General features: G+C 42.8%; 1 protein-coding gene across 14 annotated transcripts in view; it reads left to right on the forward strand.

The window, feature by feature from the left end:
- Positions 1 to 26,394, forward strand: part of LOC132353319 (zinc finger protein 470) — an 81,710-nt gene that overhangs the window by 32,486 nt on the left and 22,830 nt on the right. For 6 of the 14 annotated variants that reach the window (XM_059904426.1, XM_059904425.1, XM_059904423.1 and 3 more), the window contains one exon: positions 1,518 to 3,578. In XM_059904426.1, the coding sequence (XP_059760409.1) occupies positions 1,518 to 3,391 (1,874 nt within the window). In that variant the 3' untranslated portion in view covers positions 3,392 to 3,578. Of the gene's footprint in view, positions 1 to 1,517; positions 3,579 to 13,347; positions 13,417 to 13,980; positions 14,097 to 17,431; positions 17,501 to 23,324; positions 23,452 to 26,394 lie in introns of those variants that run through there. The other 8 variants (XR_009498996.1, XM_059904431.1, XM_059904430.1 and 5 more) reach the window with 5 other exon arrangements.

Consider the following 26,394-nt stretch of genomic DNA (forward strand, 5'->3'; position numbering starts at 1 on the left):
ATTTGTGTTTAGTTTTTCAAACTTGTTTAAGTATTTTCCTTTCTTTAAAATGTGACTTATCAAGTTAACAAGTATTATAGCTATGTTCTTCTCTCTGCTTTTAATTATTTTTCTCTTTGGTGTTTCTTTTTTATTGTTGTTGTTTCTTTTTGTTTTGTTGTTTATGTCTTTTTTCCCCCTTCAGTTGGAAAGGTTTTAGTTCTACAGTTTGTTAACTTTATGACTTCATCTATTTTTAAATTTGTACTTTAAAATTCATCCACTTGAGATTCAAAACATTGTCTTTTGATACCGATATGAAAGATGAAGAAATTAGCCCACTAATGTTACCTCCTCTCTCTTTGTCCATCATCTTCCCACTTTTACTGTACCTATTGGGATTTTTGACTCAGGTTATTTTCTTCAGTTTATTAATTTTTTTCCCTGTCATGCTTGAAAGCTGTTTTTCTGGTTTAGAAAGCCAGATAATAGCCTATAGACATATATTGCAGGGAAATGATCTTCAAGTGAGGAGGTTAGTTTATTCTGTGGCCTGTAGTGTGGCCTTTTACTGCTTTCAGTTCTCAAAGTTTTAAGAAGTGGATGTTGGTATGTCACTTATAGCCCTAATGATGTACATTAATAAATAATAAAAAAAATGAATTAAGCATCCAATTCAAGATATTAGAAAAAGAACAAAATGAATCTCAGGGAGACTGAAATAAGTTATATATAGTGATTTATATTGCTAGAGATAAAAATAGGTATAAATGAATCAGAAAACAGTAGATCTAATGAAAATAAATCCAACATAGGCTTCTTTAGAAAACCAATAAAATATATAAAGTATCCAGACAAATGAAAGAAAATACAAGAAAAGAAATAATGGTAAATGACCACTGATGCCTGAGTACGTAAGAGAATTATATGGATCTATTTTTGGAATGCAAGTCTCTGCAAATAATTTGAAAACCTGGATGAAATGGATGATACTTTACGAAAATATAATAACCACAACTGACACCAGAGATAGAAAATTTAAACAGACTGGTTACCATTGAAGAAATGTTGAAAGTCATCTAAGAACTGCCTCCCCCAAGAAAATAAGCCACAACCCCAAATTGTTTTACAAATAAATTCTATAAAGCCTGTAAGGAACACTATCAACATTGTTTTAAGTGTTCTATGACAGAGAATAAAAAGGAGAACTATAAAAAATGTGTTTATGAAGACAGCATAACATTTGCTACCAAAATATTACCAAAACAGCACCCAAAAAAAGGAAATTACAGACAAAATCAATTATGAATATTGGTGCAATATCTTAAATAAAAAGTCATGTTGAAATAATATACCAGAGCCAAGGAGGGTTTATTTGAGAAACGCAAGGGTGGTCACAGTGCCTAACTTTAAGAACTGTCAAAAACGTTTACCTTTGTGGGCTTCAGCAACTGTTTTGATTCACATGGTTTCATTTGGAAGTTTCCGTTGTTTTGGCATTAAATAAAGGAGACGTTTGCTTTCTTAATATCTTTCAGACTTGGAGTTTGTGTGGATGAGAAAGGAATTATCTCCAAACCAGGACATCTATGAGGAAAAATTGTCCCAGGCAATGATAATGGAAAGACTTACAAGCTGTGACCTCGAATGTTCCACATTAAGGGAAAACTGGAAATGTGAAGACCTGTTTGAGAGGGAGCTGGTAAGTCAGAAGACACATTTTAGGCAAGGGACAATCAGTCATATAGGTACCCTTATTGAGAAAGGAGACCACTCTAACAAATCTGGGACAGTTTTTTATCTGAATACATTATCTTATATAAAACAGGTATTTCCTATCGAAGAGAGAATATATAATTTTGACACAGATAAGAAAAGCTTAAAAGCACATTCCTTTGTGAAAAAACGCAAGCAAGTCTATGGAGAAAAGAAACTTTTGCAATGTAATGACTGTGAGAAAACTTTCAGCAAAATCTCAACTCTTACTCTTCATCAAAGAATTCATACTGGAGAGAAACCCTATGAATGTATCGAATGTGGAAAGGCCTTTAGCCAGAGTGCCCACCTTGCTCAACATCAGAGAATCCACACAGGAGAAAAACCCTTTGAATGTACTGAATGTGGGAAAGCCTTCAGCCAGAATGCTCATCTCATTCAACATCAGAGAGTTCATACTGGAGAGAAACCTTATCAATGTAAGCAGTGTCATAAAGCCTTCAGCCAGCTTGCACATCTTGCTCAACACCAGAGGGTTCATACTGGAGAGAAACCCTATGAATGTATCGAATGTGGGAAAGCTTTTAGTGATTGTTCATCTCTAGCTCATCATCGAAGGATTCACACTGGGAAAAGACCCTATGAATGCATTGACTGTGGGAAAGCTTTCAGGCAGAACGCTTCTCTTATACGTCATCGGAGGTATTGTCACACTGGAGAGAAACCCTTTGATTGTATTGATTGTGGGAAGGCTTTCACTGATCATATAGGACTTATTCAGCATAAGAGAATTCATACTGGAGAGAGACCTTACAAATGTAACGTGTGTGGGAAGGCTTTTAGCCATGGCTCATCCCTGACTGTCCATCAGAGAATTCACACAGGAGAGAAACCCTATGAATGTAATATCTGTGAGAAAGCCTTTAGCCATCGTGGCTCACTCACTCTTCATCAAAGAGTTCATACTGGAGAGAAACCCTATGAATGTAAGGAATGTGGGAAAGCTTTTCGGCAGAGCACCCACCTCGCCCATCATCAGAGAATTCATACTGGGGAGAAACCTTATGAATGTAAGGAGTGCAGCAAAGCCTTCAGCCAGAATGCACACCTTGCACAACATCAGAAAGTACATACTGGAGAGAAACCATACGAATGTAAGGAATGCGGGAAGGCCTTCAGTCAAATTGCACACCTTATTCAACACCAGCGAGTTCATACTGGCGAGAAGCCTTATGAATGTATTGAATGTGGGAAGGCCTTTAGTGATGGCTCCTATCTTGTTCAACATCAGAGGCTCCATTCTGGCAAAAGACCGTATGCATGTCTTGAATGTGGGAAGGCATTCAGACAGAGGGCATCCCTGATCTGTCACCAAAGGTGTCATACAGGTGAGAAACCTTACGAATGTAACGTCTGTGGGAAAGCCTTTAGCCATCGTAAATCCCTTACTCTGCATCAGAGAATTCACACAGGAGAGAAACCGTATGAGTGTAAGGAATGCAGCAAAGCCTTCAGCCAGATTGCCCATCTGACGCTGCATAGGAGAATTCATACTGGAGAAAGGCCCTATGAATGTAAAGAATGTGGAAAAGCCTTTAGGCAGAGTGTACACCTTGCTCACCATCAGCGAATTCATACCGGAGAGTCATCCTCAATTATTCCCTCGTCTTCACCTGCATACCACCAGGTCCTCTAGCTTCAATATTCTAAATCTATCTATCCACTTCTTTCCAACTCATGCCATTATCATGGTCAAAGATGCAACCATCTCGTTTGGATTTCTGCATAGCGTTGCAACCATTTTCCTTCTTGCTTCCCTCAAGTGCATTTTTAGCATTGTAGCCAGCTTAATCTTTTAAAAATAAAGAACTATATTCATGTTACTTTTCCATTTGAAACACTTGTTTTGAATAATATGTTAGATAATCCACTTAAAGGGTTTACCATGCCTTCCTGGGCTTATAATTAATGCCATTAAGGTAGAGTTTTCCTTACAGTTATGTTTAGCTGCAAGTGTAATGAACCAGTAGGTCAAGACTAAGAAGCCTACAAATTTTAGAGTAGGCGGAGAACTCTTTACTCTCCTAGTAGGTAGGAAAAATGAACACATTCAGAATTGAAAGATTGTATGATATACAGGGTAACATGGTGGCTTGCACCCCCCTCTATGAATAAATATAATGACGTCTAGCATTGTTGATGAGAGAGTCTCACCTCACCTGGCACTTACAAGTGATAATAGGCCAATTAGAACAAAAGGTAGAATGTAGGACTAACTAGGGGGTAGTATTAAAAATGAACTAAAATGAACAAGCTAGAAAACTTGAATAGGTTAATAGCCATGAAATAAACTACAAAAGGTAGTTCAACACTTTCACCTGTGGAAAAGCATCACAAACAAGCCCTGTGATGTTTAATTGTTCTAGAGCATAAAATAAATACAGTAAAGCTTCCCATCTTGTTCTGTGAGACTGACAAGACTAATACCAAAACAGGAAAACATATATATTGCAGTTGGCTTGTGAATGTGAATGTTAAAAGTTAAATATTTTTAAATATTAAAAAACAGAGTAAATGAAAAGCTAGACATGTCTCTGTATAGACAGACTCAGTCTGGCAAAGATATTTCTCCCCAAGTTAAATACGTAAATTCATTGATAGTCCAAAAAAAGTCCCTATGTGTTTTTAAGTTGACAAGCTCATTTTGACCATCTAGAGAGTACTGTGATATAGCAAAGAGTGTAGTACTGTAGTAATCATTAAATTAACATTAATGGAGCATTTACTAATGTTCCAGGCATTGTTTTAGGTGCTGGGGATACAGCGAGGTGCAAAATGTGCAAAAACGTTTTTCTTCACAGATCTGGTGGGAGAAGACAAACTAAAAATTGAAATACTATATAGTAAGTATGTGACATGTACATACTTGTACATGATGAGAAATGATCTAAAAAGGGAGCCAGGGAGTGCTGGGAGGGGGTGCTTTATTCCCCCAGAACATATGGGCATTAGAACCAAGGGACTAGGGAAGAACTAGAAAAAACTCAGCCCCAAAGGGCATGATGAGAATAATCATGACAGTCTCAAAGCAGATAATTATGATGCTGTGAGTATTGCAGGAAGGGAGAATTGATGGCTTAACAAGGTTCATGAGAGTTCTGTTCACTCTTTGTCAATCGTGATTTAGAGGCTGGTAGAGGGTTTTGTTTTGGGTTTTGTTTTGTTTTGGTAGCGGTCTTATTGAGATATAATTCACGTACCATACAATTTGCCCACTTAAAGTATATGATTCAGGGAATTCCCTGGTGGTCCAGTGGTTAGGACTCGGCACTTTCATTGCCATGGCCTGGGTTCAGTCCCTGGTCAGGGAACTAAGATCCCGCAAGCCGTGTGGCACAGCCAAAAAAAAAAAAAAATGTATATGATTCAATGACTTTAGTATGTTCAGAGTTGTGCAACCATCACCACAGTTAATTTTAGAACATTTTCATCACCCAAAACGAGATCCCCTGCCCTTTAGTAGATACTCTTACACCTAGAGGAGAATACTTACCTGGAGCACCTCCTACACCTGAAGGTACCTGGAGTACCCAGAGCTCTCGGGTTTCCTCTTGGTTGCTGCCTGTGGCCATGTGAGGGGAGCTCTTATCCAGAGGACACTGGAAAATGGAGCTTTGGGGCTTCCTCTTTACTTCGGCATCAAGGCTAGGAGATGGACGGTCTTATCCAGAGCATGTAGAGGGTTTTGAGTGCCCTTATATATGATAAAAAGGATTTTTCATTTCAGTGGGGCAAAGACGGATTGATCAGATGGCCTTGGGACAGTTAGCTCTCTGGAAAGACATAGATCTATACTTTGCACACTGACTGATGAAGTCCTGATGGATTAGAGATCTAAAGGTACAATATTAAAGTACAAGAAAAATTTAGAATATTTCTATAACCTTGGCTTGAGGCAGACCTTCTTAAGCATTACACATAACCCAGGAACTGACATTAAACTGAGTAACACTTCTGTGTGGAAAACATCAAAGTTAACAGATAAATGAGAGACTGAAAGAAAATGTTTGCAACAAATATGATAAAGGGAAATAATCCCTGATATTTAAAGCACTCTTACAAATCAGTAATAGTAACATCTGCAACTCAGAAAAATGGACAGAGCTAACAGCTTCTTTAAAGAAGATGAAATAAAAACAGCTAAGGAAAATTACCCACTATCATTAGTAATCAAGGCAATGCAAAGTAAAGTGATGATATATTGACTTTTTCCCCCAATAGATTGAGTTTAAATCACAGAAGAGTGATAATATCCAGTTTTGGTGAATGTGTGAAAAACAAGACAGTTCCATTGTTTGTTATATAAATTGCTGTATGTATAGACCATTCGAATCAATATTCCTCAGAAACCAAAGTGTACACAGGTAGGTAAATGTATAATGGGAAACATTTTTAATGATAAACTCTTAGTAACTTAGGGTAAGGGGAAAATGGGTAAGTTAATTATGTTGTATTCTTTCAACAGAATTATATGCAGCTGTTGAAAAACTGTAAATGTGTATATAGCCATAGAAGATAGTTGTGCTATATTAAATGAAAAGAATTTTTTCAGACCTGTATTCTAGTATAAATTCATAATCATAATATCAAAAATAAAACCAAAAATACATGTTTTTCTGTTTTCCTCTGCCCAGATTTCCTTGCCTTCTTCTTCTTTTTTTTTTTTTTTTTTTTCCTTCTTTTTTTAAAAATTTTATTTATTTCTGGCTGTTTTGGGTCTTAGTTGCTGCGCTCGGGCTTTCTCTAGTTGCGGCGAATGGGGGCAACTCATTGTGGTGCCCGGGCTTCTCATTGCGGTGGCTTCTCTTGGTGCGGAGCGTGGGCTCTCGGTGCGCGAGCTTCAGTAGTTGTAGCATGCAAGCTCAGTAGTTGTGGCTTGTAGGCTTTAGAGCACAGGCTCAGTAGTTGTGGCGCACGGGCTTAGTTGCTCCGCGGCACGTGGGATCTTCCCGGACCAGGGCTCGAACGCGTGTCCCCTGCATTGGCAGGTGGATTCTTAACCACTGTGTCACCAGAGAAGCCCTTGCCTCCTTCTTTTGACTACACTCTCTCTTTTCCTTTGAGTAACTGGCCATACGCTGTCTTACAGTTCCGAGGGACCTAGTCAATCAGATTCTCTCTGGAGCTTGAAAGGGAGAAGGATCTGTTCCCTAAAGGGATGATGCTGGTGTCCTTGTGGTTGTGATCTTTGGAGCCGCCCTAGTTTTTGTGCTTTCCAAGGCTGCAATTCCTTAAACGACTCACCATCCTCTCAATACTTCATTTTCTGCTTGTTTGCTTGCAATTAAAGAAACTTAACCAAGTCAGGGTTTGGTATGAAGATTATGTAATAGACAATAGAATCTTTGGAATATTGGAGGTGTTAGGGATTGGTGTTTGGGTGAGATGGGGCAAGTGAGACTCCTGTTTCTTTCCTAGCCTAGGAAAGTAACAACTCGTGGTGTGCACTGGGCAAACACCCAAGTGAATTATTATTAGTTGTAGTCGCCTGAGGTGAATAGAGGTCTAGAGTCCTGAATAATGACAGTTTCAAGAGGAAGAGGAATGCCAAGTCCAAAGAGTGTCTATGATGCCGGTAGCTAACTGTTTTGGGTAATTTAAAACTCAAATCTTGAACTTTCTGAACTACTAGCAACTAAGGGTCTTTGTATGATATTGTTGAAAGATGTCTTATACTGTTTGAAGTCATAGGGTTCAGATTGCTTAAAACCAAATTGAGAGACTCCTTTTATGGGTTGCTAAGGTGGGATGCTGGTTAAATTCTGTATTTTGTTGTAGAGTGGTTGTAAGGTCTGAATTGTATCCCTCCCACCCCCAAATTCACATATTGAAGCCCTAAACCCCAGTGTGACTGTATGTGGAGAGAGACGGCTTTGGGGGAGGGAATTACGCTTAAATGAAGTGATACGGGTGGGGCCCTAATCTGATAGAACTGGTAACCTTATAAGAAGAGGGAGAGACATCAGAGGTACTAGAGAGAAGTTACGGTGACAATTGAGAAAAGTTTCTGGCAATTTACCCCAAGAAGAACTGACCTTGACCTTTATAGGAAGTTGGTCTGGAGATGACAAGGAGCCACGTGGTAAGTTGAGGGAATCAACATTTCTGGATTACAGCAGGAAAAATTCCCACCGCTCGCTCCAGGTATGGCCTTCACGGGAAGTGTTTGTGCTCCTTGTATCCAAGGAGCCTAGGACTCAGAGTCCATGTACCTCATAGATCATTCTGGAACATTCCTCATAAGACCAGTGAGTGGTCATCTGTGGGCCGCAGTTGTTGTTACTAAACATTTTGAATACGGTTCCCAAAAGGAGACAGTCTGATTTACAGACGATCCAGAGTAACTCAAATTGGGACTAGCACTGCTGAGGATTTCTTCTAGCCAGTATTCCTGAGATTCTAATACCATTGTTGTCATTTTAAGATACAGTGTTTTCAGAGGAAGTGAGAGACTTTAATCAAATTCTGAATAATTTTAAAGGGAAGGTGATCAAAGGGAGAAGATGTGCCTCGGCAAGTAGGCATAAGTGGCTTAAAACGAATGTGAACATCAAAGAGTCGGAATAATTTAGAAAGCACATCTTGTTTTGAAAACGCATAATACAGATGTAGGGCTTTTGGGGGGGGTCCATAAAAATCAATCAATTATGTAAACTTACCCATTGAAACTTTTTTTTTTTTTAATCTGTTGAGTATTTCCTTCTTTGGGGAACTAAAATTTAGATATCCTGAAAATGTCACCTCAATAAGTCTAACAAGAAGAACAAGGGTCTGGAGACCAAGACTCTTTGGGAGACAGTTTGGCAGCTTCTTACAAGGCTAAACACTGTCCAGCAACCATACTTCTAGGTATTAGCTCAAATGAATTGAAAACATGTCCACACAGAAAGCTGCATGTGGGTGCTTACAGCAGTTTTATGAAAGCGGCCGAGATGTCCTTCAGTAGGCGAATGGATAAACATACTGTGGCACAACCAATAGATTATTATTTAGTGATAAAAAGAAATGAGCCAGGGGCTTCCCTGGTGGTGCAGTGGTTAAGAATCCGCTTGCCAATGCAGCGGACACGGGTTCGAGCCCTGGTCCCGGAAGATTCCACATGCTGCAGAGCATCTAAACTAAGCCTGTGCGCCACAACTACCGAGCCTCTGCTCTAGAGCCCGTGAGCCACAACTACTGAAGCCCACGTGCCACAACTACTGAAGCCTGCGCACCTAGAGCCCATGCTCCACAACAAGAGAAGCCACCACAATGAGAGGCCCGCGCACCGCAAAGAAGAGTAGCCCCTGCTCGCTGCAACTAGAGAAAGCCCGCGTGTAGCAACGAAGACCCAATGCAGCCAAAAATAAAATAAAAATAAATTAATTTTTTTAAAAAAGAAATGAGCTAAAAAAATGGAGAACTTTAAGTTCATATTAAATGCTAAGTGAAAGAAGCCATTCTGAAAAAGGCTATGTATTGTCTGATTCCAACTCTGTGACATTCTGGAAAAGACAAAACTATGCAGATAGAAAAAATACCGGGTTCATGAAGATGGAGGAGGACGAACAGGTGCAGCACAGGACATTTTTAGGGCACTGAAATACATGCTACTGTAATGGTGGATACATATTATTATGCATTTGCCAAAACCCACAGAAGTGTACAACACAAAGAGCAACCTTAATGTAAACTATGGGGTTTTGTTAGTAATAATGTATCAATATCGGTTCATTAATTGTAACAAATGTTCCACATTAATGCAAGCGTTTACTAATAGGGGAAATTGGGTGCAGGGAGGTGGGTGTATGAGAACTCTGTACTATCTGCTCAATTTTTCTGTAAACCTAAAACTGTTCTAAAAAGTAAAGTCATTAGTAAAAACAAAAACAAAACAAAACAAGAAACCCATAATGAGATATCACTACACGCTTATCAGAATGGCTAAAATAAAATATGTATATGTATAATGGCAACATCCAATATCGGCAAGGATTTGGAGAAACTGGATATCTCATAAATTGCTGGTAGGAATATAAATGGTACGGCCACTCTGAAAAACAGTTTGGCAGTTTGTTGAAAAAAAAAAAAAACTAAACTAAAAATGCAAATACTGTATGACCTAGAAATGCACTCCTGGGCATTTATCCCAGAGAAATGAAGATTTAGGTTCATACGAAACCCTGTAATAAGGGACAATTAATAGTAGAAGGGCAACCTATGAAATGGGAGAAAATATTTGCAAACCAAATATCTGATAAGGGGTTAATATCCAAAATATGTAAGGAACCCCTGCAACTCAATAGCAAAAGATAAAATAATTTAAAATGGGCAAAGGACTTGAATAGAATAGACATTTCTCCAAAAAGACATACAAATGGCCAGCAGTTACATAAAAAGGTAAAGAGCATCACTAATCATCAGAGAGATGCAAATCTAAACCACACTGAGATATCACCACACACCTATTAGAATGAATATTATTTTTAAAAAAAATTGAAGAGGATGTGGAGAAATCAGAACTTTTGTACCCCACTGATGGGAATGTAAAATGGTGCAGCCACTATGGAAAACAGTATGGAGTTTACTCCAAAAAAAAATTAGAAATACCTAATGATCTCACTTCTCACTTCTGGGTATTCGAAAGTCAGGATCTCAAGTAGATGATTTGCACTCCATTGTTCACTGCAGCATTATTCACAATAGCTGAGATGTGGAAGCAACCTAAATGTCCATCAGTGAATCAACGGATAAAGAAAATGTGGTATACACATAAAATGTAATATCCTTTAACCTTAAAAAAGAAGGAAATCCTGCCATATGCCACAACATGGGTGAAGCTTGAGGACATTGTGCTGAGATAAGCCAGACGCAGAAGGACAAATACTGCGTTTATATGAGGTATCTAAAATAGACACATGGAAGCAGAGAGTAGAATGGTGGTTGCCAGGGTCTTGAGGGAAGGGGAAATGGGGAGTTACTGGTCAACAGGTATAAAGTTTCATTTAGGCAAGGTGATTAAGTTCTAGTGTTCTGTACATCGTGCCTCTAGTTAACAATACTGTATTGTACACTTAGAATTTTGTTATGAGGGTAGATTTTATGTTAAGTGTTCCTACCGAAATGAAAAGAAAACTGTAACTGGAATAGCCCCAAACTGGAAACATCCCAGATGTGGTAGCCAAACTGTGGTAAATCCCTACCATGGATTACCACTCAGTAGTAAAGTAATGAACTATTGATACAAATAACAACTTGCATAAATCTCCAGAGAATTATGCTGAATGAAAAAAAATGCCTATTGATATAACATTTTTGAAATGACAAAATTATGGAGAAAAAATTAGCGATAGTCAAGGGTTAAGGAAGGATGGGGTATGGAGGAAAGTGGGTGTGGCTATGAAAGGGCAACCTGAGGGATCCTAGTGGTGATGGAAACGTTCTGTATCTTGACAATATTCATGTCTGTACCGTATTTGTGACTTTGCAAGTGAAACCGTGCCCTATAGGGTTAACAGAAACTGGTGACTAACAAATTCTTTTTTTTTTTAATAAATTTATTTTATTTATTTATTTTTGGCTGCGTTGTGTCTTCGTTGCTGTGCATGGGCTTTCTCTAGTTGCGGCGCACGGGCTTCTCATTGCCATGGCTTCTCTCGTTGCGGAGCACGGGCTCTAGGCGCGTGGGCTTCAGTAGTTATGGCACGTGGGCTCAGTAGTTGTGGCTCGCGGGCTCTAGAGTAGAAGCTCAGTAGCTGTAGCGCACAGGCTTGTTGCTCCGTGGCATGTGGGATCTTCCCGGGCCAGGGATCAAACCCATGTCCCCTGCATTGCCAGGCGGATTCTCAACAACTGCGCCACCAGGGAAGCCCCTAACAGAAATTCTTGACCTTGTCTTACAGCTCGTTAAAACCACCTCCACTTGTAACCAGCCTTCACTGATCAAGCTAACTATAATTTTTGCTACAGAAGATTTGCATGTGCTCCAAGCCACACGTAGCCTATACAGTAAGATGTTTGACCAAGTTGTTTTCCAGGAACTTGGACTGAGCTGTGCCCAGTTCAAGCTCAAGCCAGTTAAGAGTGGTTGGGACCACTGACCCTACACCTGGGCCTTTACAAAGTCCTGATGTGTCTGATGAACAAACTTTTGACATCAGAGGGCCAAAAACTCCTCCCTCAGATCATACTAAGCGCCTCCATTTTGGGACATGCATCCCATGAGGAAGCATGTAACTCAGATTTGCCTGCACAGAACACAGATTACCTCACCTTTTCCCTACCGCCAATACCTTTTCCCATGCCTAAGATCACCTTGCTTCTTTAACCCATAAATACCTCACCCCCCTCGCCTCAGGGAGGTGGATCTGAGATGTTTTCCCATCTCCTCGCAGGGCTGCCTCTGAATAAACCTTTTCTTTGTTGCAAACCTTGGCTTTTTGCTGTGCCTTGGGCAAATGAACCTGGTTTGGTAACACAAGACTTCACCCTTGGGGGAACCAGATAAAGGGTACACTGGATCTCTCTCGGTGGTTTCTGTATTTTTTACAACTGCAGGTGAACCTACATTTGTCTCAAATAAAATATTTAAAGTCATTAATCACCCCTTAAGACTAGCCTCTGTTTCACTACTATATATAAAATATATAACTAGCAAGGACCTACTGTATAGCACACGGAACTCTACTCAATAGTCTGTAATAACCTGTATGGGAAAAGAATCTAAATGAAGAGTGGATATAGGTATATGTATAACTGATTCACTTTGCTGTACACCTGAAACTAACACAACATTGTAAATCAACTATACTGCAATTAAAAAAAAAAAAAAAAAGACTAGCCGCTGTTTACATTTCTGTGGCCACTGAGACATTCAGCAAATGCTTTCAGACTTGGCTTTGTGGTTTATGGTGTAACAGGCCCAGCCAGGAGCCCTGGTTCCTACCCCAGCTCCCCCACTGTCCCCTTGTGCCACCTCTTTTGTCAGCACCACTGTCCTCACCTGGAAAGTAGCATGGTTGTGAGAATTAGATATGTTCGTAAGTCATAAAACGCCCAAAACAGGAGCTGGCACGTAAGAAACTCAAAATAAGTGAATACTTTTTTTTCTTATTATTTTCTGGTTTGTATCTCTGTATGCCTTACAAATTTTCTACAATTCAGCATGATTATCACGCTCAACAAAATTGCCCAGGATCCTCCCTCAGTCCAGCCCAGAAGTCTGCAGAAGGGTGGGCCACAGCCTCCTTTCTCCAACTCCACCCACGCCCCCTTCCTTTCTGGAATTCTCCCTCCTCCCTCCCCCACCGGCCTCCCTAAGCAATCCCCCCTCCCCTCCTACCTCTCCCCCATCTCTCTCTTCTCCCCCTTCCCTTTCCCCCCATCTCCTCTCTCCCTCCACTCTTCCTCCTCCCCTCCCATCCCTCAATACCACTCCCCCAGCACCCCCATCCCCTTCGGCCGCGGTTCCGGTGCCGCGGGGGCCTCTGGGAGCTGGAGGGGCGCGGTCGGGTCTCGGGTAGGTTCGGGTCCGCTCGGCTCCATTCGGCTCCGCGGGCGGGAAGGCCTGAGCGGAGGCGGAGGCGCGCGGGCTTCTGGGAAGTGTAGTCCGCCCGTCTGCGCAGGCGCAGTGCGGCCTGGAGGCCGTAGGGCGCCGGTCATTGTACAGACCGACCCGCGCTGGTGAGTCCGGCCGCGGGAAGGGCAGGGCAGGGCAGGGCAGGGCAGGGCGGGGCGGGGCGGGGCGGGGGCGGGCTCGGGAGGGGCATGCTGACTGAGGAGAGGGGTCGTGAGGTCACAGGCGAGGGGCCTGAGGGCTGAGGGGAGGGTGTGCGGGCCCAGGCGAGGGGCGTGAGGGAGGAAGGGAGGGTGTGCGCGCCGGAAGAGGGCGTGTGGACTGAGGGGAAGGTGTGGGCACTGAAGGCAGAGGGTGTTCGGGCCCAGGCGAGGGGCGTGAGGGAGGAGGGGAGGGTGTGGGCGCCGGGAGAGGGCGTGTGGACTGAGGGGAAGGTGGGCCCTGGAGGGAGAAGGTGTGAGGGCCCAGGTGAGGGGCGTGAGGGCTGAGGGGAGGGTGTGCGGGCCGGGAGAGGGCGTGTGGACTGAGGGGAAGGTGTGGGCACTGAAGGGAGAGGGTGTGCGGGCCCAGGCGAGGGGCGTGAGGGAGGAGGGGAGGGTGTGCGCGCCGGGAGAGGGCGTGTGGACTGAGGGGAAGGTGGGCCCTGGAGGGAGAAGGTGTGAGGGCCCAGGTGAGGGGATTGCCGGCTCAGAGAGAGGGCTGGGGAGAGGAGTGGAGGAAGGAGGCTGGTACTGACCTAAAGTGATGCGATGGGGAAGGAGGCGAATCTGTGTGTGTGTGCATCAGTGTAAGTCGGGGCGGGGGTGCGCACGCGCTCATGCGCCTACCGGTCTTGGTCTCTGTGGGGGTCTCCTGTGTGTAGTCTTTGCCTTCCCTGTTGGGGTGGGGGCAGTGTATCTCTGGGTGACCGCCACGTCCACATCCTTGGTTGTGTGTGTGTCTGCCTTTATTTCTGCCCACGGTGTCTCTGTGTGAGGGTGTCATCCAGGTGTCCACCTGTGCCTCGTCTTTCACTCTGTAGCTGTGTCCCTGGGTGTGAGTGTGTCTGTGAGCATGGGGTGTGTCTCTCCCGAAGTCGGCCCGTCAGTGTCTCTACCTCTCTCTGTGTGTGTGTTCACCTGTGTGTCTCTGTCTTTGGGCCTTTCTGGGTGTTTGTATGCGAGTGCATCTGGGTGCGACCCTCCTAAAAGCACGTGTGAAAGACTGTGAACGCTTGGACAGGCCTAGCAGAGCTACCTCCCTTCTCGTCCTGCAGGTCTCCTGGCCTGGGGCCCCCAGACTCCCCAGCTCCTTCCTGCCCCTCAGAGCCTTATCTGGCTCGTAGAAGGCTCTGGAGGGTTGGGGGGGCAGGAAGTGTGTGGGTGACAGGATGTGGGGCTAAGGCTTCTTCTCTTGCCTTCCACAGGACCTTCTTAAAGGAGGGTCACAGTCCCCTACCTCCTCCTGACCCGGGGTTGATTTGTTCAGGGGATGTGTATTGGGCCCTCAAAGTGCTGTTCTGGGCACTTTGCTGGGACTACTTCATTTATAAGCCTCCCAGTAACTCCAAGGTAGGGACCTCATCATCCCCATTTTATACATGGGGAAACCGAGGCTCAGAGACTTAAGTGAGTGACCCAACTCTATATCCAGGTATCTGGGTTCCAGAGACCCCACACTTAATGACCAGACAAATGGGAAATCCTTTCTTCCTTTCGGCTCATCTGACACAGAGTTGCAGGATTTTTTCCCCCATGGGAATCTTACCCTTAGAAACAATGGAAGGAAGGAAATGCCAGAAGACTCAAGGAAGGAGAGGAGGGAAGTAGCCACCAGCTTTGTAGCCACATAGATATCAGGCCACATGGGTTCAACAGTCACCAGCCCAGAGCATGTCACTTCCAGGGCCTCTGTGCCTTTGTCGCCTTCATGGGCTCCTTTTTTCATGAAAAAAAAAAAAATTATAGTTTGTGATTACACTGATATGAAGACAAATATAATCCAGGCTGGATTAGAGTCACCTTTTTTTTTTTTGAATGATCTTAAATTAAGACATTCTCGTGGGCCCCTACAGGTATCAGGGGCCTTGGGCTCGCTGTGCCTCCTGGGTAAGTCGGCTCTGGTCATGTCCACGTCCGGCCAAAGCCAGTGTTGTTGACCTCACAGTGTAGGGATGGGAGTCACATGGAGATTGCCAGTCTAGAAAGAATACTCTTTAAAAAATTAAATTCTGTTTAAAAAATTATGACATTAATATGAAGTCACTCACCCAGGGAAACAAAGGAATATAAAGAAAAAAAATGAATAACTTCCCCTTCCCATTCCCCCTCCAACCCCACGAGGCACCATCTGGTGTCCATCATTCCATGGCCTTCCCCAGGCCTTTCCCAGGCTCAGAAACACCTACAGAAACACACACCCACATGTGCTGGTTCATTTTTATACAGAGGGGTTAAAGTTAGGTATAAAACCAAGTAACTTGCTTTTCTCATTATGACATCACAAATATATATGTCAGCAGATGCAGAACCCACTCCTGTTTTCTAAGGAGACCTGATACTTCACACAATGGATGCCCCGCCATTTATTCAACATTTGTTTGCTGATGGATACTTATATTTTGTTTCTGTTTTTTTGTGTGTTTGTTGGTTTGATTGGATTCTAGGAACAGTGCTATAATAAACATCTTTTTTCCGTATGTAACATTTTACATGGAGTTTTTGTTGCTATGGGCAGAGTCCCGGGAACAAGGCTGCTGGGTTATGGGGTTCCTGTTTTGCCAGCTCACTCTCCAGAAATGTTGAGTGACTCCCGTTCCTTCAGCTGTGTGTGGGAGGCCCATTTCTTTGCATCTTTGCCAGTGATAGAAGTTGGCTTATTCATTCACTCAGCTCTATGTTTGGGTACCTCTGGCTGTTACCCTAGATGCTGGAAACACAATCCAAAAATGATCATCTCTGCTCCCCGGGGGCTTGCATTCTTGTGAAGGGAAGACAGATGATGAACTTGAAAACTTTTTAAAGAGACAGTTGTCAACAATGATGTGGGCTATAAGAAGATGGCAGGGGTGGGCGTTGGTTGCTACTTGAGCTCAGGGCCGTGGGAGTGGGAGACTTCTCCATGGAGGTGACATTTGAGCTGCCAGTGAGAAGGAGCCAGCCAGGGGAAGAGCATTTCTGGCAGAGGAAGCGGCAGATTCGAAGGCCAGTGTACCTGGGGCCAAGTGTTTGAGAGGGGAGTGGAGTGGGAGGGGGAAGGCCCTCGGGACAGACTGTAAGGGCCATGTGGGCAGCGGTGAAGACTGGGGATGATTTCTAAGGCTGTGGGAAGCCACCGGAGAGTTTTAAGCTGGAGGAGGTTTTGCGGAGGGGTTGCTGCGGGCCGGGCACACTGCTGTGGGGTTTGCAGACGTGAAGTGATGGGGACACAAGCCCATACCTTTGTGACCCTTTGTGATGTACAGCAGGGCTTCTTTTTTTAAATAATTATATTGATTTTTAATTTGAAATTTCACTGTTTAAAGTTTATAGGGACCAACGTTTAATTTGACAATACTCTTTTTTTATTGAAATATAGTTGATTTACAATGTTGTGTTAATTTCTGCTGTACAGCGAAGCAATTTAGTTATACATATATGTATTCTTTTTCATATTCTTTTCTATTATGGTTTATTACAGGATATTGAATATAGTTCCCTGTGCTATACAGGAGGACCTTGTTGTTTATCCATTCTATATATAATAGTTTGCATCTGCTAATCCCAAACTCCCACTCCTTCCCTCCCCCAACCCCCTCTCCCTTGGCAACAGCAAGTCTGTTCTCTATGTCTGTGAGTCTGTTTCTGTTTCATAGATAAGCTCATTTGTGTTGTATTTTAGATTCCACATATAAGTGAAACTATATGGTGAAATGGGGTCGGTGGAAACAGTGCCCACCTTGCAGGGGTGTTAGGAGGATTAAGTGAGAGGCGTTGGTCTAGGGCTTTGCAGGCGGTAAGCACCCTGAATGTTCGCTGTTAACGTGTGTGCGTGTCCCTGTCTCCTGCCCCTCTGTGGGCATGTGTGTGTCTGTCCTGTGTGCATTGTGAGGTGGGCCTAGGCCTGGGCTCTCACCGTGCCTCCCTCTTTTTACCCCCTGACCAGAGCCCGCCATTCGCGGTCACCGTGGGCAGTGGAGGGATGGCCGCCCAGCTGCTGACTGATGAGGCCCTGGTGAGTCATGTTGCCTCCCTCTCCTTTCCAGAGGGATGACCCTCTGACCCCCAGCCCCGTCCAGGGCCCACGTCCCCACCTCCTGGGGGTTCTGTCCACCCTGAGGAAGGACAGCAGTGCTCAGGGGTGACGCTCCTGTCCCCTCTGCCCCTTCCAGGCCCAGGAGCCTCTCTCTTGCCTGTCCCTGACATTGGCTTTGGTCAACCAAGGAGGACAGGGCAGCTGGGGAGTGACTGGTTCTGCCCAGGGGGCCCTCAGGAGACGCAGGAGGGCACCCGGAAAGTGATGGTTTAAATGTGTACAAGGCTCGCTGGAACAAGGCCCACACATTTCAGACAGCAGTTACCTCGGGGGAGGGAGGGCGCCCATGGGGAGGGCACACGGCTGGCGTCCCCGGCTCTCACTGTAATGTGTTATGATGTTTTAACGGCTGGTACGTATATAGCTGTGTATTGAATTTTTCTTTAAGCTTGCTTTTATGCCAGAAATATTTCATAATAATAAATATATAAATGTTCTTTATAGAAAATAGGGAAAATCCAGTAACCTGTAGGTAAGACAATATAATTCACCCATAGTGCCTCTACCCAGAGATAACCCTGTGGATTATTTGTGTATTCATTTATTGGCTTCCTTCTCTGATGATTATTTTTAAAAATTGACCCAGTATTGGCTCTGCCATTTTTATCTTGGAAGATTTTTTTTTCCATCACACTTTAATCAATAGGGTTTCCCCAGCCTTTGAAAACTACAGACATCACTTGTTTTGGCTGCATAATCAGTGTATCTAAATGTCCATCTGGTATTGGTGAGTTTGACTTTTTAAAAACTCATTTTTCAATGCTGTAAATAATCTATTGTAAATGTAAAAGAAAATTCCTGATAACTAAGGAAATGCCATGATCATTACAAAAAGCTTAGAAAATCCAGAAGAGCATAGTGAAAAGGATCAGAATGACCCTTGATCTCATCCTAGAAATAACCACCCTCGAATGTTGTGTGTCCTTCTCTCCCTGGCTACATGTTTTTTTGCAAAAATAAGAATCACCCCAGCTGAGCAATTTTTATATCCTGCTTTTTCATCGAAGATTTCATCCTGAGCATTTCTCTGTATTGTTAAAAACTCCTTGGTAACATCCATTTTAATGACTCCATAGAAATTTTATCTTGGGGCCATACCTGGCTTACTTAATGGTTCCCCTAAGTTTTTTGTCTTTTTTTTTTTTCTGTTTTATTTATTTATTTATTTTTGGCTGTGTTGGGTCTTCGTTTCTGTGCGAGCGCTTTCTCTAGTTGTGGCAAGCGGGGGCCACTCTTCATCGCAGTGCGCGGGCCTCTCACTATCGCGGCCTCTCTTGTTGCGGAGCACAGGCTCCAGTAGCGCAGGCTCAGTAGTTGTGGCTCACGGGCCTAGTTGCTCCACGGCATGTGGGATCCTCCCAGACCAGGGCTCGAACCCGTGTCCCCTGCATTGGCAGGCAGATTCTCAACCACTGCGCCACCAGGGAAGCCCCCTCCCCTATTGTTTGATATTTATTTGTCCCTAGTTATTTATGGCTCTCGGGTATTTATTGTGCAAGTTGGATATAAATGATAAATGGATATATGACAAATGGTATAAACTTTGAGCATGATAGGTGACAAATGGTGTCACAAAATCTTTTCCGAGTAGCACTGTATGTATATTAGTGAGGTTTGATTTTTAGAAAATGTTTATTAGCCTTTTCTGCGGGGGGTTAAATGATCTATCTTGTGCTTTACCAGTCTCCAGGAATCTTAGTATTCTTGAAGATTTTAAAGAAGTGTGTGTGTATGGAAATATTTGTGGCAAATATACTTCCCAGCTTTGCTTTTCGTTTCTTATTTTATATTTAAGTCCAAAAGCATTTCATATTTTTACAATCGAGTCTGTCTCTCCTCCTCTGGTGTCTTCCATTGTCTTTAAACTATAAAAGGGTTTCTCCATCCACAGGTCACACATCACCTGTTTTTCTTCCTTTTTTTCGGTTTTATCATTTGGATGTTAACGGTGAACTTCTGAATCCACCTAGACTTTATTTTGATGTCTAAATGTGTCATTTCACTTACCTGTGAGTTTTGGTTTGTCATGCCTTTATTTATTTAACACCTGTATTAAGATATACCCCCCATACCACAGAGTGTACGATTCATTGGCTTATGATATATTCAGAGTTGTGCAACCGTCACCACAGTCAATTTTAGAACATTTTCATCATCCCAAATGGAAGTGTGTACCCAACGGCACTCACTCCCATTTCCTCTCTTGACCCCCAACCACTGGCAACCACTCATTTACTTTTTGTCTCCGGATTTGCCTATTCTGGACATTTCATATAAATGAAATCATATGATATATGGTCTTTTGTATCTGGGTTCTTTTAGCATAATTTTTCTGAGATTCATCCATGTTTTAGCATGTGTCAGTGCTTCATTCCTTTTCATGACTGAATAATATTCCACTGTGTGGTTAGACCACATGTTATTTATCCATTCATTGGTTGATGGACATTTGGGCTGTTTCCACTTTTTGGTTATTAGGAATGCTGCAGTTTAAACATTAGTTTGAACATGTGTTCTCAGTTCTCTTGGGTGTATACTTAGGAGTGGAATTGCTGGGTCCTAATATAACTCTGTTTAACTGTCTAAGGAACTGTCGGACTATTTTCCAAAGCAACTGCACCACGATGTCTTCATTTTTAACTTGTCTGTGACTATCGTCTTGATTTCTTCTTTTTCCTACTTAATTTAGAAGGACTTGTTGATTATTTTTATTTTGGTATGGTTGGGATTTTTTATTTAAGTGCTTTCTTCTTAATTACATCTAGCGCAAATATATTCTGATTTTCAAAAAATAGAGCCTATCTGATTTCAGCTCTTTGGAATTTGGGGAGGTTTTCCTTGTGGCGAACTGGTTTGTGCCATTAGACAGGAAACCAAAACAGATGATGCACGAGAATGAGTGGCCTCAGACATGCACACACAAAGCACTCAGGTTCGGTGCATTTGGGGCTAAACCATACTTCTGGGGAAGTCTTCCCAACCCTCCAGAGGAGGGCGGCCCCTGCTGTCTGCCCTCCAGCATCCTTTGCTGTAAGGTGTCAGCTCTGAGACTTCCAGGACTGTCCATTTTGTTTTTAGTGCACCCCTCCCAGCCCAGCCCCAGAGCAGTGCATGGAGCCTACTCAGTAAATATGTTATTTATTGAGTGAGTTCACTGATGTGGGGCATACTTAGAGAAGACTCTCTGAAGGAACTACTAGGTTTTTAAAAATTAAAATAAATAAAAAGATAGAGGGGGCAGCAGGAAACTTTTGGAGGTGATGGATAGCTTATGGCCTCGATTGTGGTGATGTTTCATGGGTGCATACTTTCCAAACTTAATCAAGTGGTATTAATTAAATATGTACAGCTTTTATATGTCAATCATACCTCAATAAGGTGGCTTTTTTTTTAAAAAAAGGAATTATTAGCAGGACTGGCCAAAGGATGTATGGGCCAAAGAATCACATAATAATATCATATAATAATAATAACCACTACTGGGGAACTAGATCCCACACGCATGCCGCAACTAAGAGTCTGCATGCCACAACTAAAGATCCTGCATGCCTCAACTAAACATGCTGCAGCGAAGATCCTGCATGCCATGACTAGGACCCGGTCTGGCCAAAATAAATAAATAAATAAATACTAAACAATAATAATAACTACGACTACTAATAAGTATATATATAAGATGCATATGAAATGTCAAAATCAATCGAATGTAATAGTTGACATTCATCGAGAACTTACTCCAGCCGTACCAGACACTGTGCTGGAACCATATATGCATTACCCCATTCAACCCCCATGACATCTACAGAGGGGGACATTGTTATTATGAACAAATGAAGTTCAGAGAGGTTAAGGCACTTGCCCAAGGAAAAGACAGCCATTGAGGGTAGGGCCAGGATTTCATTGCAGGCTTCCAGGCTCCTGAGCCCACACTCTCAACCACTGCCTTGTACTGCTTCCTCATCAAACAGTAGTGACCCACGAGGTAGAGGAGGCCAGCTTGAGCCCAAAGCCCCTGGGCGGGCACATGGGGACCATGATAGGACTGGCCAGGAGGTGAGGCCTCCTCTCAGGGAGGGTGAGCCAGGGTTCACGGTTCTCGTGTCGGGGGCTCAGAGCACTGGGGAGAGCCAAGGACCTGTGGATGTGGGTGGCAGTAACAGTAGCTGATGGTAATTAAGCACCTACTGTATGCTGTGCACTGTTCTGAGTGTCAAACATGGATAACTCATTTAATCCTCACACCATCCTTACTGACCCATTTATTCATTCAAGAACTATTCATTGAGTGCCTACTATATGCCAGGCATTGTACTAAACACTGGGGAAATAGTAGAGAGCAAGACGGATGTATTGGTTTGCTAGGGCTGCCATAACAAAGTACCACAGACAGGCTTAAACAGCAGAAATATATTTTCTCACAGTTCTGGAGGCTGGAAGTCAAAAATCAAGGTGTTGGCTGGGCCATGTTCCTTCTGAAGGGTCTAGAGAAAATCAATTTCAAGCCTTTCTCTCAGCTCCCATTAGTTCTTGGCTTGTTTTCACATGGTATTTTCCATGTGTGCATTTCTCTGTGTCCAAATTTCCTCCACTTATAAGGACACCAGTCATATTGGATTAGGGCCCACCTACTCCAGTATGACTTCATCTTAACCAGTGGCCCTATTTCCAAATAAGGTCCCATTCTGAGGTGCTGGGAGTAGGACTTCAACACATGGATTTGGAGGAGAGGAAGCATAATTCAACCTATAACAAATCCTTAGAATAGTACCTGGTACATAGCAACTGCCTATGAAGGGATAGGTGTTGTGACCTACAATTGACAACATAATTGTCATCACCATCATCGTCACCACCACCACCATCACCATCACCACCATCACCATCACCATCACCACTGTCATCACCGTCATCACCGTCATCATCACCACAACCATCGTCACCACCACCACCACCACCACCACCATCACCATCATCATCATCATCTCCCTGCTAAGCCACATTCATTTCATCCCCAGGGCTTGCAGCATCAGCTGGAAAGGCTCTTATGCTTCCACCACATGAACTTCTCACGATTCCTCAATGGTCTAATCTGCCTTTTAAGCCTCATATCTTGACCCAAGCTCTTCCTCCCTCCGGAATCTCCCCCCAAGGACCTGACCACTGATCCTTCCCCCAGCCTACACTCAGTGTCACCTTTCTGAAGTCCTCCCGGACGCCCCCTAAAGCTGCCGTTGCTCAGGCGCCTGGAGAATTTTGTTCATACCTTCATGACAGTATTGACCAGATTGTGGGTCAGTTACCGGTGTTTTCGTCTGCCCCTCCTTTGAGGAACTAGTTCTTAAACCTTCTGTGTCTGTATCCCAGCACCTTGCTCAGTGCCTGCAGCTTTGTAGGGGCTCAGGAATCTGGTGAACTACTGGGTTCCATCTGGGTTTCTGCCTTTGCTGGGCTTCTAATTAATGTGTTGATTCACTGGGTTATGATCATTTTGCCTTTGATTCCTTCTCTGTCTCTCAAATCTGTGACTTTCTGCTCTAAACAGCCTCATATTTGTTTTATTTCTCTGTCAGAGGACCATCCCCAAATAATGAGGCACCAAGATAACTGAGTGGCTGGTCCTTGTTGAAATCACTTCAGATACATCCTGTGTGCCTTCCCTAAATCCTCTTGGCTTTTCTGGTCATTCTTCCAGACCTCTGTAAGGAGGGCCCTGCAGTGAGTGGTTGTGGGTTTCCTCTTACAGGAGTCAGTGACGTTCAGGGATGTGACTGTGGACTTCACCCAGGAGGAGTGGCAGCAGCTGGAACCTGCCCAGAAGGACCTGTACAGAGATGTGATGCTAGAGAACCTCCAGAACCTGGTCTCGCTGGGTAAGGGGCAGCTTCGCTGAGTTACGTACCATCAGCCTGTCACGTGAGGACTACAGAGAGATAAGAAAAAAGATTGACAGATTTGACTACGTAGAAAGTTTAAATCACTCAAAGCTAAAACTAAAGTTGACAGATGATGAAATGGGGAATAATATTTACCACATGGATAACAGTCAAAGGATTATAATTATGTAAAGAGCTCCTAGGAATAAATAAGAAAAAGAGTGAATGATGGCCAGACTTAATAGCTGGCAGTTCATAAATGTGGAAATACATGGAATCACGCTTTATAAAAGATTTTTAAATCTTACTAATAGTCAAAGAAATACAGAGTCAAAGAAATACAGTTTTTGCTCATGAGGTACACAGAAATGAAAAAGAATAATAGCCTGTATTATGAAGGTATAGGGAAGGGGACTCTGTCCTTTTAGGAGTATAATGTTGGGACAACTCTTTTGGAGGACAGTTTGGCATTATCAGCCAAATTTTGAACAATTCCATTTTTAGGGACCTATCCTTTAGAAATCTTTCTATAAGTGTACAAAGTTTTCCATAGGAAGAAAAATAGAAATGACCTAAATGCCCACCTGTACAAGACTGACTGACATATCAAGGTGTAGCCATATGATGGAAACCATGCTTTTCAAAGATGAGCACTCTTTGTAGGCACTGACATGGAATGATGTCCCTTGATGTGTTGTTGAAACACTAACTTTCAGAACTAGAGTATGGTCCCATTTCTTCAACAGCTTTTGTGGAAGTATAATTGACCTGTAATTAACTGCATATATTTAAAGAATAATTCAATGTATTTCAACATCTGTACACATCCAGGAAACCATCACCATGATCCAGATAATGAACATATCCATTACCCCGAAGAGTTTCTTAGGCCCCTTGGCAATATCTCCCTCCCCTACCCGTACCCACCCTCCATCCCCAGGCAACCACTGGTCTGCCTTATGTCACTGTGGTTTAATTTGCATATTCTAGAATTTTATATACATGGAATCATACAGCATGTAGTCTCTTTTTGGTCTGACTTCTTTCACTCGGCATGATGATTTTGAGGTTCACCCATGTTGTTGTATGTATCAATAGTTCACATCTTTTTATTGCTGAATACCATTCTGCCTATGGATAGACCACAATTTGTTTATCCATTCACTTGTTGATGAACATTTGGGTTGTTTCCAATTCTGGACTATTACAAATAAAGCTGCTGTGAGCGTGCGTGTACAAGTTTTTCTGTAGGTATATGCTTTCCTTTCTCTTGAGTAAACACCGGTGAGTAGAATGGTTGGATCAGATATGAGGTGTATATCTAACTTTTTAAGAAACTCCAGACTTTTTTCCAAAGCAGTTGTAACATTTGACATTTCCACCAGCAGTGAGTGGGAGTTTCAGCTGCTCCATGTGCTTGCCAAATCTCAGTATGCTCAGTCTTTTTCATTTCAGCCATTCTCGTTGGTGTGTAGTCTTATCATATCGTAGTTTTCATTTGATAGTGAGAATCTTTCCATGTGCTTTTCTGCCACATGTATATTCTCTTCAGTGAAATATCTATTCAAGTCTTTTGCCTGTTTTATTTAGTTGGGTTGTTCGTTTCCTTATTATTGAGTTTTGAGAGTTCTTTATATGTTTATTATTATTATTATTGACATAAGTCCTTTATCAGGTAGATGCTTTGCAAATATTTTGTCTCATTCTGTGGGTAGACTTTTCTCTTTTTTGATGGCATCATTTGAAACACAAACATTTTTAATTTTGATGTGTTCAGTTTATTTATTTTGTTGTTGTTGCTTGTGCTTTTGGTTTCGTATCTCAGAAACCATTGCCCAGCCAAGGCCATGAAAATTTCCTCCTGTGTTTTCTTGTAAGAGTTTAACAGTTGTAGCTCTTCATGTACATCTTTGGTTCACTTTGAGTTAATTTTTGTGAATGATGTTAAAAAGGGGTCTAATGTCACTCCTTTGAATGTGGCTATCCAGGTTCCCCAGCACCATTTGTTTGAAGAGAAGTTTTTAATTTGAAGTCCAATTGATAAATTATTTTCCTTAGGAATCATGCTTTTGGTGTCAGATTTTAGAAATCTTTGCCTATCTCAAGGCCACAAAGGTTTTCTTCTGTATGTTGTATAGTTTTAGGTTTCATATTTTGTTCTATGATCCCCTTAGAGTTAATTTTTCTAATGACGCAAAATGTTAATTTGAGTTCACTTTTTTTTGTCAAATAGATGTCCTGTTGTTCCTCCATGTGTTGAAAAGACTGAATTTTTCCACTGAAAAATTTCCACTCAATTTTCTCCACTGAATTGCCTTTGCACTTTTGTCAAAAATCAGCTGTCCATGTATGTGTGGGTCTAATTCTGGACTCTGTTCTGTTTCATCCATCTATTTGTCTGTCTTGACACCAACACCACGTCATTTGACCTGCTTTCATTTTTGCCTTTGTGGCTTGTGTTCAGTCTAGGACGACTTAATCTCCACAAGACCCTTCTGAGTGTTCTACCCAACGCCCCATGAATTATATGGTGCGAGTTACACGGCTGGTGTGAGGAGGCACTGTTCCCAGCCCTGCTTCGGCTCTGGGTACTGTTTTCAATTCCTCTCGGGTGGTTTTTCTCCAGCCTTGGGTAGTTTCTGTATAGGAGTGTTCTGATCAGTAACCCAAGTCCTGGAGGGAGGACCTTGCCTGTCTCCAGAGCCCACTCTCCACACTTTACTGTCCAGTGCTCTGTCAAGTGCACCTGCCTCCATCTCTCAATTCCATCTCCTCAACTCAAGGAGTCTGCCAGGCTTCGCCTCAGTTTCCCCTCCTGTGCTGTGGCCTGCAAACTTTCCTGTAAGTTGGGTGGTCGTAGGGCCTGCCTCTTTTGAGTCCTATGTCTCAGGAGTCACTGCAGTTTGTTCCTGATGTCCAGTGTCTTGAAAACCTTTGCTT

The sequence above is a fragment of the Balaenoptera ricei genome, chromosome 19 (genome assembly GCF_028023285.1).
Source record: "Balaenoptera ricei isolate mBalRic1 chromosome 19, mBalRic1.hap2, whole genome shotgun sequence".
Lineage (NCBI taxonomy): Eukaryota > Metazoa > Chordata > Mammalia > Artiodactyla > Balaenopteridae > Balaenoptera > Balaenoptera ricei.